At 54.7% G+C, this 14,029-nt stretch overlaps 1 gene segment (V, D, J or C); it reads left to right on the top strand.

Moving 5' to 3' along the window:
* The first annotated feature begins 135 nt into the window (after positions 1-135).
* Positions 136-13,012, top strand: LOC140896780 (immunoglobulin heavy constant gamma 2-like). The segment is given in 7 exon segments: positions 136-268; positions 6,170-6,466; positions 6,839-7,165; positions 7,313-7,639; positions 7,969-8,301; positions 12,549-12,682; positions 12,929-13,012. Coding segments are annotated over 7 exon segments (1,635 nt in total).
* The last annotated feature ends 1,017 nt before the right edge of the window (positions 13,013-14,029 follow it).

The following is a 14,029-nucleotide window of genomic DNA, read 5'->3' as shown; positions in this document are numbered from 1 at the left end:
TGGCTGCCTGGCCCAGTGGCCAATGCACTGGGAAAGGAGTATCTGAGGTTCTATTCCCAGCTGCTGTGGGACCGTGGGCCTGTCGCAGACCTTCTCTCGCCCTTTAACTTTCCATTGTGAAGTGGTGTCGGAGCGATGGACGAAAAACACGAGAAATGGGATTCTGACCTCGGCTGCTCCAGTGTAAACCTGGAGCAACTCCAGTGGACTCGCTCTGATTTTGTGCAAGTGATGCTGAGAGGAGACTCTGATCCTTTAGAAGGCAGAAGTATTCCCCATACGCCTCACAATGTGAGTCCAGCCCTCCTCATCTCTCCAGTGTGAAGCGAGCATCAGTACTGTTGTTGAACAGATGGGGAAACTGAGGCCTGGAGAGATGACGTGGCTTCCCCAAGGTGACAGGGGAATCTGTGGGAGATCTGGGAACTGAAGCCAGCTCCCTAAGTCCCTTCCTCTGTTTGATGACAAGACCGTTTGCTAAAGCTAGGGAAGAGCCCTCCATGAGTCATGGATGGATGAGATAACTCAACACGAGCGCTTTCTTCTCCGGTCCCTGCCCTTTCTGTGCAAACAGATCTTTCAAACAATACACCTCGGATTCTGGGCTCTTCAATCTGCCTCTCCGGGACACTAACAGGTCCAGGGGAAATTCACTGAGGATGAAATATTCACTCCCAGCTGGCTTTCCCAATTTTACAGTATTTTGGGGGTTGCAGTCCTTATTTCTGGATTCTGGTGGACTCTCCATGACACGGAGTCCTTAAAGCCAGCTTTGGCCTCTCTTTCTAACTGCTCTGCTCGACCAGAAGGTGGGGGCTTGGACCAGGAATCCCTGGGGGACATGCCTATCACAGTGATCCCTTCTTCTGCCCTGAAACTCCACGAATTGATGAGTTTAAACAGGTCAAATTGCAATGGACATTCCACCACCAGTCATGGTGCGAGCAACCACCCAACTACTTCTCACCATCTTCGCAGGGGCAAGGACCAGAAGAGACCCTTTGTGTAATAAAGACAAACTGCCAGGAGACATTAAAATAAAGAAAAGATGGCTAGAAGCGAGACACGAAACTTGTGTGCAACTATGTACAGGACATCGATCTATCCCCGAATACACCCACTATCAATCTATCCATCCTGGGTGGTTGAGAGTCAGGACTCCTGGGTTCTATCCCCAGTTCCAAGACAGCCGTAAAGGCTTCTTCTTCACCCTCCCGCATGGCAGGTTCTCAAAAAGAGCCCCCAGGAGGCCTCAATCTTTTCTGAGCTCTGCGGCCTTCGTGACCAATCTCTGGGGAAAACTGACCAACAAAAAACATGGGCTGAAAAGGGGAAGTTTACACAAGTGAAAGTCACACCAATGTTGTTTTTTCACCCTGGTTTTTTCACCTCGCCAGCCTGTCCAATTTTCACACCTTCTCACCAGCTGTAACAGTAAAAGCTCCCCAGTGGGCGTCATCTCTTGGTTTTAATCTATAATTATCTTGACTACCATTTGGGGGGGAGGAGAGGGGATGTCTGACAGGCAAAGATACCTCAGAAGAGCTACGCGACAGCCACAGAGCAGAGCTGGACTCCCGGACAGAACCCCCCGGTCTACAGTGCCGGACCACGACCCAACATGGCCGGTGATTTGGTGAGTAAATTACAGGAAAGTGGCTGCTGTTGGCTTGTCACACGCGTGCAGAGGGTGTTTTAACCCTATCAGAGATAAATGGGGGGCAGAGTGTGCTGGAGAGGGGAGCAAGACACCTGGGTTCCCTCCACAGCTTTGGGAAGGGAGTGGGGTCTAGTCAGAGCAGGGGGCTGGGAGCCAGGACTCCTGGGTTCTCTCCCCAGCTCTGGGAGGACAGTGGATCTAGTCAGAGCAGGGGGCTGGGAGCCAGGACTCCTGGGTTCTGTCCCCAGCTCTGGGAGGGCAGTGGGGTCTAGTCAGAGCAGGGGGCTGGGAGCCAGGACTCCTGGGTTCTCTCTCCAGCTCTGGGAAGGCAGTGGGGTCTAGTCAGAGAAGGGGGCTGGGAGCCAGGACTCCTAGGTTCTCTCCCCAGCTCTGGGAGGACAGTGGGGTCTAGTCAGAGCAGGGGACTGGGAGCCAGGACTCCTGAGTTCTCTCCCCAGCTCTGGGAGGACAGTGGGGTCGAGTCAGAGCAGGGGGCTGGGAGCCAGGACTCCTGGGTTCTCTCTCCAGCTCTGGGAAGGCAGTGGGGTCAAGTCAGAGCAGAGGGCTGGGAGCCAGGACTCCTGGGTTCTCTCTCCAGCTCTGGGAGGACAGTGGGGCCAAGTCAGAGCAGGAAGCTGGGAGCCAGGACTCCTGGGTTCTCTCCCCAGCTCTGGGAGGACAGTGGGGTCTAGTCAGAGCAGGGGGCTGGGAGCCAGGACTCCTGGGTTCTCTCTCCAGCTCTGGGAAGGCAGTGGGGTCTAGTCAGAGCAGGGGGCTGGGAGCCAGGACTTCTGGGTTCTCTCCCCAGCTCTGGGAGGACAGTGGGGCCAAGTCAGAGCAGGAGGCTGGGAGCCAGGACTCCTGGGTTCTCTCTCCAGCTCTGGGAAGGCAGTGGGGTCTAGTCAGAGCAGGGGGCTGGGAGCCAGGACTCCTGGGTTCTCTCTCCAGCTCTGGGAAGGCAGTGGGGTCAAGTCAGAGCAGAGGGCTGGGAGCCAGGACTCCTGGGTTCTCTCTCCAGCTCTGGGAAGGCAGTGGGGTCTAGTCAGAGCAGGGGGCTGGGAGCCAGGACTCCTGGGTTCTCTCCCCAGCTCTGGGAGGGGAGCAGGGTCTAGTAGGTTTGAACAGCAGGTCAGGATGCCAGGGCTTTGAGCAGGGGGTGGGACTAGATACCTCCTGAGGTCCCTTCCAACCCTGATATTCTATGTTTCTATGATTGACTGTTGTGCTCTGTTCTCACCTATGAAGGGCAGTGGGGTACGCCCCCTGTGTGGACCCAAAACCAGAGCAGGGTGCAGAACATGGCTCCCCTGCAGAGCCTGGATATGCTGGGGAGGTCGGGATGGGTAACACAGGCAGCGCTGTGCCCCCCGCCCCCTGCAGAGACAGGGGAACAGAGGTGCTTATCTCACACTCCACCTATAAGCTGGGATAACAGTTTTGAAAGAACTGTAGGGAGCGAGCCCAGGGCTGGGTTAGCAGGGCCTGCGGGTCGGGAGTAAGGGGCACCCGCAGAGCTGTGGGGGAGCCAGGGCCTGGCTCGCATGCTGCTGGGGGTCAAGAGTGAGGGGCACCAGCAAGGCCGGGGGGGCAGGGTTGGGCTAGTGGGGTCTGTGGGTTGGGAGTGAGGGGCACAGGCAAGGCCCAGTGGGGAAGGGCTGAGATATCAGGCAGCTTTAGGTCAGCATTGAGGGGCACTAGCAGAGCTGGGTGGGGGAGCCTAGGGCTGGGCTAGCAGGGGATGTGGGTCAGGAATGAGGGGCACCCGCAGAGCTGTAGGGGGAACCCAAGGCTGAGATAACAGGAGGTTGCAGGTCGGGAGTGAGGGGCACCAGCAGAGCTGCGGGGGCAGGGCTGAGATATCAGGGGGCTGTGTGTCGGGAGTGAGGGGCACCGGCAGAGCTGTGGGAGACCAGGGCTGAGCTAGCAGGGGGTTGGGGGTCAGGACTCAGGGCCATTAGCAGACGTGGGGTACTCAGGGTTGGGGGGCTGAAACTAGAGGTTTGGGGGAACAGCTGAATTGTTTCTAAGGGACTTTTGTTGTCTCCTCTCTTTAGCCCAGTCGCAAATATCTGCAACCAAAAACTTTCTAAACTGAGGTATAAATTTCCCTTTGCATGTCCCTTGTCAGAGGTAAAACCCTCAACTCACCGAGTGCAGGAACACGTCTCTCTGAGCCGTCCCAGCCTCCCTCCACCAGCTCTGTGCTCATGCTCCATGCTGAGGGCTGAGCGTGGGGAGTTCCCAGCACAGCTAGATGTCAGCTTGGCTGCCTGGGGCTGGACGTAACTGGCAGCCCCTCTTCGGGCAACAGCTCAGAGTTCAGGCTCCTGATTTGGCCTTTGAGTTGAACTGGCTCCGTTTTTGCGGCGCACTCAGCTGGAGACGCGTTGGGCTTCCTTTCCAGGGGGGACGAGCTCTGACGTCTCGGGCTAAAGCCCACTGGAGATGCAGACCCCGGTAACTGCTCCCCAAGGTGCCTCAAGTTTGGGCTTCTAGAAAGTGAGGCCACTGGAATTCTTGGGAGATTTCTCCTATAGAGTTTAGGAAAGTGTCCAGCAAAATCTTCGTCCAAATTGGTTAGAATATGAGTGTTTCTTGAGTGGGAATCTGGCTAGAAATGTCGTGAGCGAGGGGGCGTGAAAACCAGCCGACTACTAGGTTTGGGGGAGGGAAGCATTTTTACCCTAACCACAGAACTATGACCCTAAACCAAACCTTAAACCCAACTACTTAGACCCCAAACTCTGACCTAACTCCCTAACCAGGACCCTAACCCCAGTGTCCTAACCCCCAACAGATGCACCAACTCCTTAACCCCAACACCCTAATCTCGCCCTTTCCCTATAGTCCTATCCTCATCCTGAACCCCGGCTCTCTAGCCCCTACTCCCTAACTCTGACCCCCAACTCTGATCATCTCATCAAACCCAACCCCTAACCCTGACGTCCCAACCTTATCCCCCCAACCTTTAGATTGCTTAGGCTGCAATGGTCCTGGGTTCAGTAAAGTCCTCATCCTTATTTCTCTGTAAAGCTCCTGGGGCGATGGGTCCCTGATCCTAGATTGGGTTTTCTAGACACTGTGATACAAGTGCTAACAACCAATTATACCCCTAACCATAACCCCAGCTCTAACCCTAACCTCCCAACCTTGACCCTCTGAGCACTAGGGTTTCCGTGTCTCCAGTTGGGTATCAAGCATCCCAGCATCAGAATTATGAGTCATCGTGGCAAACTGGCCCCTTGGGATAGGACCACAGAGTCTCACTAACTCCCTCTGGGAAATGGCAGCAGAACCGGTAGGAATCTGATGGTTGAATGGCTTCATAATTGGCTAGAAATCTAATCACAACACATCAAATATTGAACTTGAGAGTGGAAAGGTATTTCACCCGAACCATTAAACCATACCCTTAATTATAGCCCTTAACCCCAGCACCTAACCCTAACCGCTAACCCTTAATCCTCCTCCCCATGTATAATGATAACCCGAACTCTAACCCAAAGGGCCCAAATGTCCCGGGTTGATCTGGACAGTCCCAGTCTTTCCTCCCAGTGTCTCAAGTCAGTTCCCAGGACTCTAATAACGTGTGTTTGAGCGACAGAATTGCTAATTGGCCACTAGGGACTGATGATGTTAGCAGTGAACCTAGGAGCCTAGTGAGAACATAACATTTAATATTCATTCCCAAGCTAAAATTGCTGGTCTAACATCTGCATGTCTCCAGCTGGAGACCGGAAGACCCAAACGTTTCTGGTACCACACTTCTTCCGAGAGCCCAGAAGTGTTCCCCAATTTCAATTCCTTGGTCAAAAACTTGGGTTGTTTTCTAGCTGCAGAGGCTGTGATTTCTCCAAGGAGAATTTCTCTGCCACTTTGGCACCTAATTCCCTTTGGTTCCTCGGGAAAATCCCGGTGCAAATAACTGGGAACAACCCTCCACTCTGGGAAATCAACCCATGTCCCTGCTGAACCACGGCACCAGCACAATGCATCACCCAGTCCATAGAGCAGAGGTTGGGGTTGGGACAGAGGACTCCTGGTTTCTGTACCAGGCTGTGCCACTGACCTGCTGTGACCAGGTCCCTTCCTCGCCCTCTGCCTCAGTTTCCCCTCTGACCCTTCCTTTACCTTGCCTATTTGGCCTGTAAGTTCCTTGAGGTAGGGACTGTCTGTCATTGTGTCTCCCTGCAGCACCCGTGTAATGGGGCCCCCGACCACAGACAGGGCCTGTTTAGCGCTAAGTGATTTGGGGGCCCTGCTCCTGGTGACTCTGTGACTCCGCCGGGAAGACGGGGGCAGCCTCTCTCAGGCACCCACTTACACACAGACCTTGCATCAGTCTCATGACAAGCTGTCTGCTGTGCTGAATGGAGCAGGGTGGGGCTCCGTTAGGGGACGCTCTCCCCCGGCATTGAGTGCTGGGCCCAGGGCCACGCTAGGGCCCCCGTGCTGCATGGAGCGGGGTAGGGGCTGCGTCTCATGGCCTCGCTCTCTCTCCCTTTGCAGTCAGCCCCACGGCCCCGTCTGTCTTCCCCCTGACCTCCTGCACCGGCGACGACACCCCCCAGGTCACCTTCGGCTGCCTGGCCAAAGGATACTTCCCCGAGCCGGTCACCGTGACGTGGAGCCCAAGCGTCGCCCCCTCGGGCGTGAAGACCTATCCCTCCCTGCTGCAACCTTCCAGCGGCCTCTACGCGCTCAGCAGCCAGGTCACCGTCCCGGCCAGCAGCTGGAAGTCTAACACCTATAGCTGCAACGTACAACACCGGCCCACCAGCTCCAGCATCTCCAAGGAAATCCCAAGTAGGGACAGCGCGGCGCAGCCCGGGGGGCGGGGAAGGGGAGGGGCTGGGGGTCTCTCAGGTCCCTGATCCGGTGACTGTGGCAGGGAGAGAGGATGGGAGCCTGCCGGCGCTGTGAGCCGAGGGAGTCGCTGTGGTGGGTGGATGGACGGAGAGAGAGAGACACCACGCCGAGAGAAGTGATGGGTGCTGCAGTGCAGGGAAAGGGGCAGAGGGCTCCAAAGGGGGAGCTGTGCTGTGCGGAGCAGGGGGCTCAGAAGGGGGCGCCGTGCTGCAGGGGGAGGGGGCTCAGTAGGGGTCACCGTGCTGTGGGGAGTGAGGGCGGCCCAGGAGGGGTCTGTACAACAACTAACCCCTGCCACGCTTCTTCCAGAGCCCATCCCCATTGAACCCCATGCCCCCGAGGTGCATGTCCTCCACTCCTCCTGCACCAACCACCCAGGCACCATCCAGCTGGTGTGCTTCATCTCCGGCTTCTACCCCGAGCCTTTGAAGGTGGAATGGCTGGTGAACGGTGAGAGTGGGCTACTTCCTAGTGACACCGACCTTGCCAAGAAGGACGCCGACGGCCACACCTTCAGCACCCGCAGCAATGCCAGTGTCTCCCAGGACGAGTGGCTGGAGGGCAAGACGTACACCTGCCAGGTGTACCACCCAGGCACCGGAAGCAAAAAGCAGGACCACGCCCACAAGTGCAGAGGTGACACTGAGCAGGGCCAGGCTGCCTAGGAAGGGGAGGGGGACACCGGGCTGGGCTCGAGCGGGGAGAGGAGTGGGGAGGAGACTGGGATGGGCTTGGGCAGGGGAAACCAGGCCTAGCCACTGACCTGGTCTCTCCTGTCCCCAGAAGAAACAACATCTCCCAGCAACATCCAGATCTTCTTGGTGCCCCCGTCTCCTGCTGCCCTGTATGTGGCCCAGAGCCCCATGCTCACCTGCCTGGTGGTCAGCCTGCCGAGCGACTCTGGCCTCCAGATAGTCTGGTCCCGAGAGAAGCCAGGGTCCATTGTCCCTGATCCCCTGACCCTCCATGAGCACTTCAACGGCACCTTCACCGCCTCCAGCTCCATGCCCATCTTCACCCGCGACTGGGAAGCCGGAGAGACCTTCACCTGCAAAGTGGAGCACTCAGAGCTGCCCTCGCCCCTCATCAAATCCATCTCCAAGAAGCCAGGTAGGAGGAGAGCAGGGTCCCTAAGGGGAGAGACTCCCCTATCCCCACCCCCAGCAGGGAGGGATGCTCCTTAAGGGGAAGCCCCAACCCCCAACAACCTGGGATCCCGGCCTTGGGTCCCTTTGCATCCCCATGTGAGATGGAGACCATCCAATCCCCCATCCTGCTCTCTGGAGCTACCAGCTCCCAGTCCCCAGCACCTCCATCCGGGAGGAGAGAGGGGATGTTCCTACCCCCCCACACACACGCACGCACATTCCTTCTCCCCGCGTGGCCCAGCTGAGTGATGTGCATGGCTCATCTGTGTCCTCCGTCCCCACGCACCGAAGGCAGGCGCTCTGGCCCAGGCATCTACCTCCTGCGCCCCCACAACGATGAGCTGAGCAGCTCTGAAGACTCCATCAGCCTCACCTGCCTGGTGCGGGGCTTCTTCCCCGAGGACATCTCGGTGCAGTGGATGAAGAACCACAAAGCCAACGAGAACATGGAATACTTCACCACCCAGCCCATCAAGGACGGAGCCGGCGACTCGAACTTCTTCCTCTACAGCAAGCTGAAAGTCAGCAAGGCCAGCTGGAACAGCGGGGACACCTACACCTGCATGGTCATCCACGAAGCCCTGCAGATGAAGTTCACCCAACGCAGCGTCAGCAAAATCTCTGGTAAATGAAGACGTCTCCTCCCAGCCCCACTGCTAGTATTGTCCAGTACAACTTCCTGTAAATAATCTCTGTGCCCGCAATGACAACAAGTGAATAAACGGAACTAGTCTGAGCTCACCCCCAGGTCTCCTTGTTGTGGTGTCACTGGGTGAAATCTGCAGGTCGCCCAAGGTGGACGAGGTCCCAGGTTGCAGGCTGGGAGAAGCCGAGATGCTACACATCTGGGGATGCCAATTCCCAGATCCTGAATGGGTGGATACATATACACCATGGACGGATGGGTAGATACATGGGTAGAGGCCTTGGAAGGAAGGATGGGTAGATGCTCTGGAAGGAAGGATGTGTTGATGTCATGGAAGGAAGGATGGATAGATATATGGTTAGATGTCATGGAAGGAAGGGTTGGTAGATATATGGTTTGATGCCATAGAAAGAAGGATGGGAGATACAGGGGTAGATGCCAGAGAAGGAAGGCCGGGTTGATGCCATAGAAGGAAGGATGGGTTGATACCATGGAAGGAAGCATCGGTAGATACATGGGTTGATGCCATAGAAGGAAGGATAAGTCGATACATGGTTAGATGCCATGGAAGGCAGGATGGGTAGCTATATGGTTACATGCCATGGAAGGAAGGATGGGTTGATGCCATGGAAGGAAGGATGGGTAGATACATGGGTTGATGCCATGGAAGGAAGGATGGGTTGGTTCCATAGGAAGGAAGGATGGGTAGATACATGGATACATACACACCACAGAAGCAGTGATGGAGAGGGGGGTAGATGAACAGTTACACACATACATACTATAGAGCCCATATCCCAGCCCAGCTCAGTTAGAAGGCCAGGTGTTCAGAGAGATGGTTAGATGGATACTTACATACTTGAGAGGGAAGGACTAATAGACCAACAGATATCACAGAGAGAAGGAGAGAGAGAGATTATTATTTGGATTAAAGTAGCACTTCCACCCCCAACTCAGAGAGGGCCCTGATGGGCTGGGTATGGCACAGACACAGTAGGAGACTGTCCCTGTGTCAAAGGGCTCACACCTTACAGAGAAGGAGGGAGACGAAACAGAGACACCAAGAGGGGAAGGGACCTGCCCAAGGTCACGTCCATTACTGAGCTAGAAACAGAACCCAGGTGTTCTCAAAGTCCCACCTAGTCCCACTAGACTGCGCTGCACTGCGGGAATGGTGGGTGAATGGTTCACAGGTGGGGTGCCAATGGATAAGTGGATAGGGATGGATGGATAAATCTATGGTGAATGTAGGAGGGGTACCCCTTCTGAAGGATGAAGGGAGGAATAAATGGATGGCCCTAGATGGACTGCGATAGATGGATGGCTAGAGATGGGGATGGGTGGGGACGGATGGATGTATAAATGAATGGATGGGTGGGTGCATATGGTAGTGGATCAGTACCAATGGGGATGGATGGTGATAGGAAAATGAGAATGGATGGGGATGGACGGACAGATGGATGGATGGGATGGTACAGATGGTGAATGATAGATAGATGAGGATGAATGGATGGGTGAATATGGCAATGGATGGATGGACAACTGACTGTGTTAATGGAGACATATGATGATGGATGGTTGGGGATACATAATATATAAAGGGATGAGTGGAGGGCAACAAAAATTATTAGGGGGCTGGAGCACATGACTTATGAGGCGAGGCTGAGGGAACTGGGATTGTTTAGTCTGCAGAAGAGAAGAGTGAGGCAGGATTTGATAGCTGCTTTCAACTCCCTGAAAGGGGGTTCCAAAGAGGATGGATCTAGACTATTCTCAGTGGTAGCAGATGACAGAACAAGGAGTAATGGTCTCAAGTTGCAGTGGGGAGGTTTAGGTTGGATATTAGGAAAAACTTTTTCACTAGGAGGGTGGTGAAGCACTGTAATGGGTTACCTATGGAGGTGGTGGAATCTCCTTCCTTAGAAGTTTTTAAGGTCAGGTTTGACAAAGCCCTGGCTGGGATGATGTAGTTGGGGTTGGTCCTGATTTGAGCAGGGGGTTGGACTAGAACCTCCTGAGGTCCCTTCCAACCCTGAGATTCTATGATTCTATGATAGATAAGTGGATGGGGTTGCATGTATGGATGGAAGATATGGGTGAGTATGAATGGATGGATGGGTAGGGATGATGATGGAGATGGATGGATGGGGAGGTAAGAGAATGGATGGTATAGATCTATATGGATGGATGGAAGATATGGAGGATGGTTAGAGATAGGTGGGTAGGTGTATCAGTGGACGGCCAAGCCATCCCTGGCATCTCATTGAGGTGAGATCCTCTCTAGGCTATAACACATGCATACGGGAGAAGGGGAGATAGGACAACATACAGCAAACACCCCACAGCAGGGATCAACTCCTGGGACTCCTGGGACTCAGTCCCCACAAAGTAGCAGCAGTAGTAGGGCTGTTATCTGGAGAGGACATTAAGCAGGGACTCACTTAAACTCTCACTAGCTCTGGTGACATAGGGGGCCCAAGCAGTGGGGTGGGACAGATGATGCAGGTACCCCTATGGCCCCCCACATGAGCCCCGTCTCCTACCCAGCCCCTCACTCACACATCTTCCCCCCCATGTGTGGTGTATCAGCCCCAAGGCTGGATGGGCGAGCGCAGGACTCAAACCCACCAGTGCCAAGCACAGAGCTTGCACCTGGCATTAAAGAGGGGGTAGCCTGCAGCAGCAGTGTTAGGGCTGTGGGGGCACACAGAGAAAGAGAGTGGGAGGGCTGGCTGAGAGAGAGCTCAGTCCAGGGCAGATGGACACACCTGTCACATGGCATGACCGAGGGACCCTCCCACCTGGGCTGTCGTGTTTCTACACACAGAGACACACACAGAGACAAGCAGATTCATGCACCTGTTCTCCAGACATCTCTAGGGCAGGGGGATCAGTAGGGGGCACCATGCTTCAGGGAGCAGCATCTTTCATATCAGAGAGAAACGTTAGATCCCATCCTTAAAATACTTGTGGCTCTGTTCATAATCCCCACAGACGAGGCAACTCCAGGTTGGCAAGAGAGCCCTGTGTGAATAGGCCCAGAGGTGGCTGTGTTCCATCTGAAGTGACTCCTGGGTGTTTAGTTACATTGGGATCAGGGTCATAGAGGCACATGTGTGAAATCCATCCATCCTGGTCTTTAGGGAGCTCCCCCACCATGGCAGCATCCCGGCACCTCGCCCACCTCAGAGGGATCCTGAGCCACCTTTCACAGGCAGAGAAACTAAGGCATAGAGAAATTCAACCTTCAGCCAGTGCCAGGATGTAGGGTCATGGCCACATGGGACGAGTGAAATGAGACCTGGGAGGCTCTGCATCCTTCATTTCATCACAGCAGGCAGGGGTGGGTGGATGGATGGAGGGGTGCATCTAGAGGTGGGTGGATGGATGGAGGTGTCTAGAGATGGACGGTGGAGGCATGGACGGACAGATGGAGGGAGGGAGGGAGGGGTGTGTGTAGGGATGATGCTTTTTGGTCATGGATGGATGGATGGATGTACCTAAAGATGGATGGCTGGAGGGATGCATCTAGGGATGGTTGGATGGTTGGAAGTGTCTAAGGATGGACTGATGGATCGATGGGCGGTTTGTGGTCATGGATGGAATGGAAAGGCATAGAAGATGGAGGGATGTCTAGGGATGGATCGATGGATGAATAGATGTTTTGTGGTCATGGATGAATGGAGGGGTGAGTGAGGATGGATGAATGGATGGATGGATGGATTTAGAGATAGATGGATGGTTTCTGGGGATGGATAGTTTGTGGTCATGTATGGATGGATGTATCTAACGAGGGATGCGTGGAGGAATAGATAGATGGATGAGTGGAGGTGTCTAGGAATAGATAGATATATCTAAAGATGGATGGGTGGAGAGATGGATGGATTGATGGATGGAGGTGTCTAGGGATGGATGGATGGATGGATGGATGGATGGATGGATGGATGGATGGTTTGTGGTCATCGATGAATGAAGGGGTGAATGGGGATGGGCGGATGGATGGATAAATCCAGAGATTTATAATGGAAGGAGGGGTGTGTATCGGGATGGAATGATGGATGGTTTGTGGTCAGGGATGGATGGATGTACCCAGAGATAGATGAGTGGAGGGATGGAAGGATGGAGAGAGAAGGGGATAGGCGGGTTGGTGTTGGACGCACAGTCTGAGCTCTCTCTGTCACAGTGCCTGAGTTGGAGTTGATGTCTCTTTCTCTCCCCCCAACAGAGGTGATCGTGTCAGGTGAGTTTTGCAGTGAGGACGGCGATGAGGAGCTTGACGGCCTCTGGGCCACCATCTCGGTCTTCATCACCCTCTTCCTTTTGAGCGTGTGCTACAGCGCCACCGTGACCCTGTTCAAGGTGAGAGAGAGAGAGAACGAACATAGGAACGAAGGAATGAACGAGTTTAGCACAGTAGAGGGCAGCTTGGAAGGGAAAGAAAGAACTGAAGAAGGAAAGAGAAAGAAGAGTGGGTGAATAAGGCAGAGACTGAGTGAATGAGACACAGACATAAAAGCAGGAAGGGATGACAATGACAGGCAGACAGACCGAGCAGCTCCCCCAGCCCTGACCCCTCTCACCCTTGCTCTCTCTGCCCCCCTGCAGGTGAAGTGGCTTTTCTCCACCGTGGTGCAACTGAGGCGTGCAAGGGGCCCCGAGTACAAGAACGTGATCCAGCGCGTGGTGTAGGGGCCGCTGCCCCCGTCCGCCCGGAGACAAGGGGCCGGGACTCCCGGCTCTATTGGTGACACCACCCTGAGTCCCACAGCTGCCCCCCACCACTGCTGTGCCTCTGGGAGACCCCCCTGGGGGGAGCAAGGAGCTCACCCCACATGGCCTAATCAGCACTTAGCCACTGGGGACGCTGTCCTGCTGGGAGCTGGGCTAAGACCGGACAACTTGTACCATGCAGGGAACCAGCGCCCCTAGCAAGGAAACAACCTGAGTGCCACTTCCCACCCTCCTGAGCCCAACAGCCCACTGCTCTGGGACTGGATCAGAGCCAGCGCCCCCTAGAGCGGAAAGGATCCATGTCCCATTCCCCCACCCTGGGGCTAGATTGGAGCTGGTGCCCCCTAGTGGGTAAGGACTCTGTGCCCCATTCCCTGTCCTCCTGAGCCAGTCAGCCCCCCACCTGGGCCTGAATCACAAGTGGCTTTGTCTCTGTTGCTCTGAATGTTGTGTATTTAGCTCCCGGCTCTTTTTTGTGACTTTTGTGGTTTGCACTGAATGACCGTAAATAAATAAATATTCAATGCGGGCTCCTTGTCGTTCACAGCCTCCATCCCTGACTTTCAGGGGCCCCTGAGACCCTCCACTGTGTCATGGGGGAAGAGGTGCCACCGGGCATGGGGAATAGACTGAGTGGTGCCCTCTGAACTGACCCCAGTGGGAGATGGGGGGCCTAGCTACAAACCCAGAGACCTGGGACTTTGTCCCTCATCCTCTTCAGGCTGGGAGAGAGGATCAGTAAGGAGAGATCTCCAGGGCTGGAAAAAGTTACCACTAATAAGAAAGAAAGAAAGAAAGAAAGAAAGAAAGAAAGAAAGAAAGAAAGAAAGAAAGAAAGAAAGAAAGAAAGAAAGAAAGAAAGAAAGAAAGAAAGAAAGAGTATGGAGGGAGAGAGTTTGATTGATCAATTACTAGAACAAATTATTAAACAATCAATTTGTAAGCACCTAGAGGATAAGAGGGTGATAAGGTAGA

This window comes from Lepidochelys kempii, chromosome 13, assembly GCF_965140285.1.
Source record: "Lepidochelys kempii isolate rLepKem1 chromosome 13, rLepKem1.hap1, whole genome shotgun sequence".
Lineage (NCBI taxonomy): Eukaryota > Metazoa > Chordata > Testudines > Cheloniidae > Lepidochelys > Lepidochelys kempii.
This window is presented reverse-complemented; position numbering and strand designations above follow the sequence as displayed.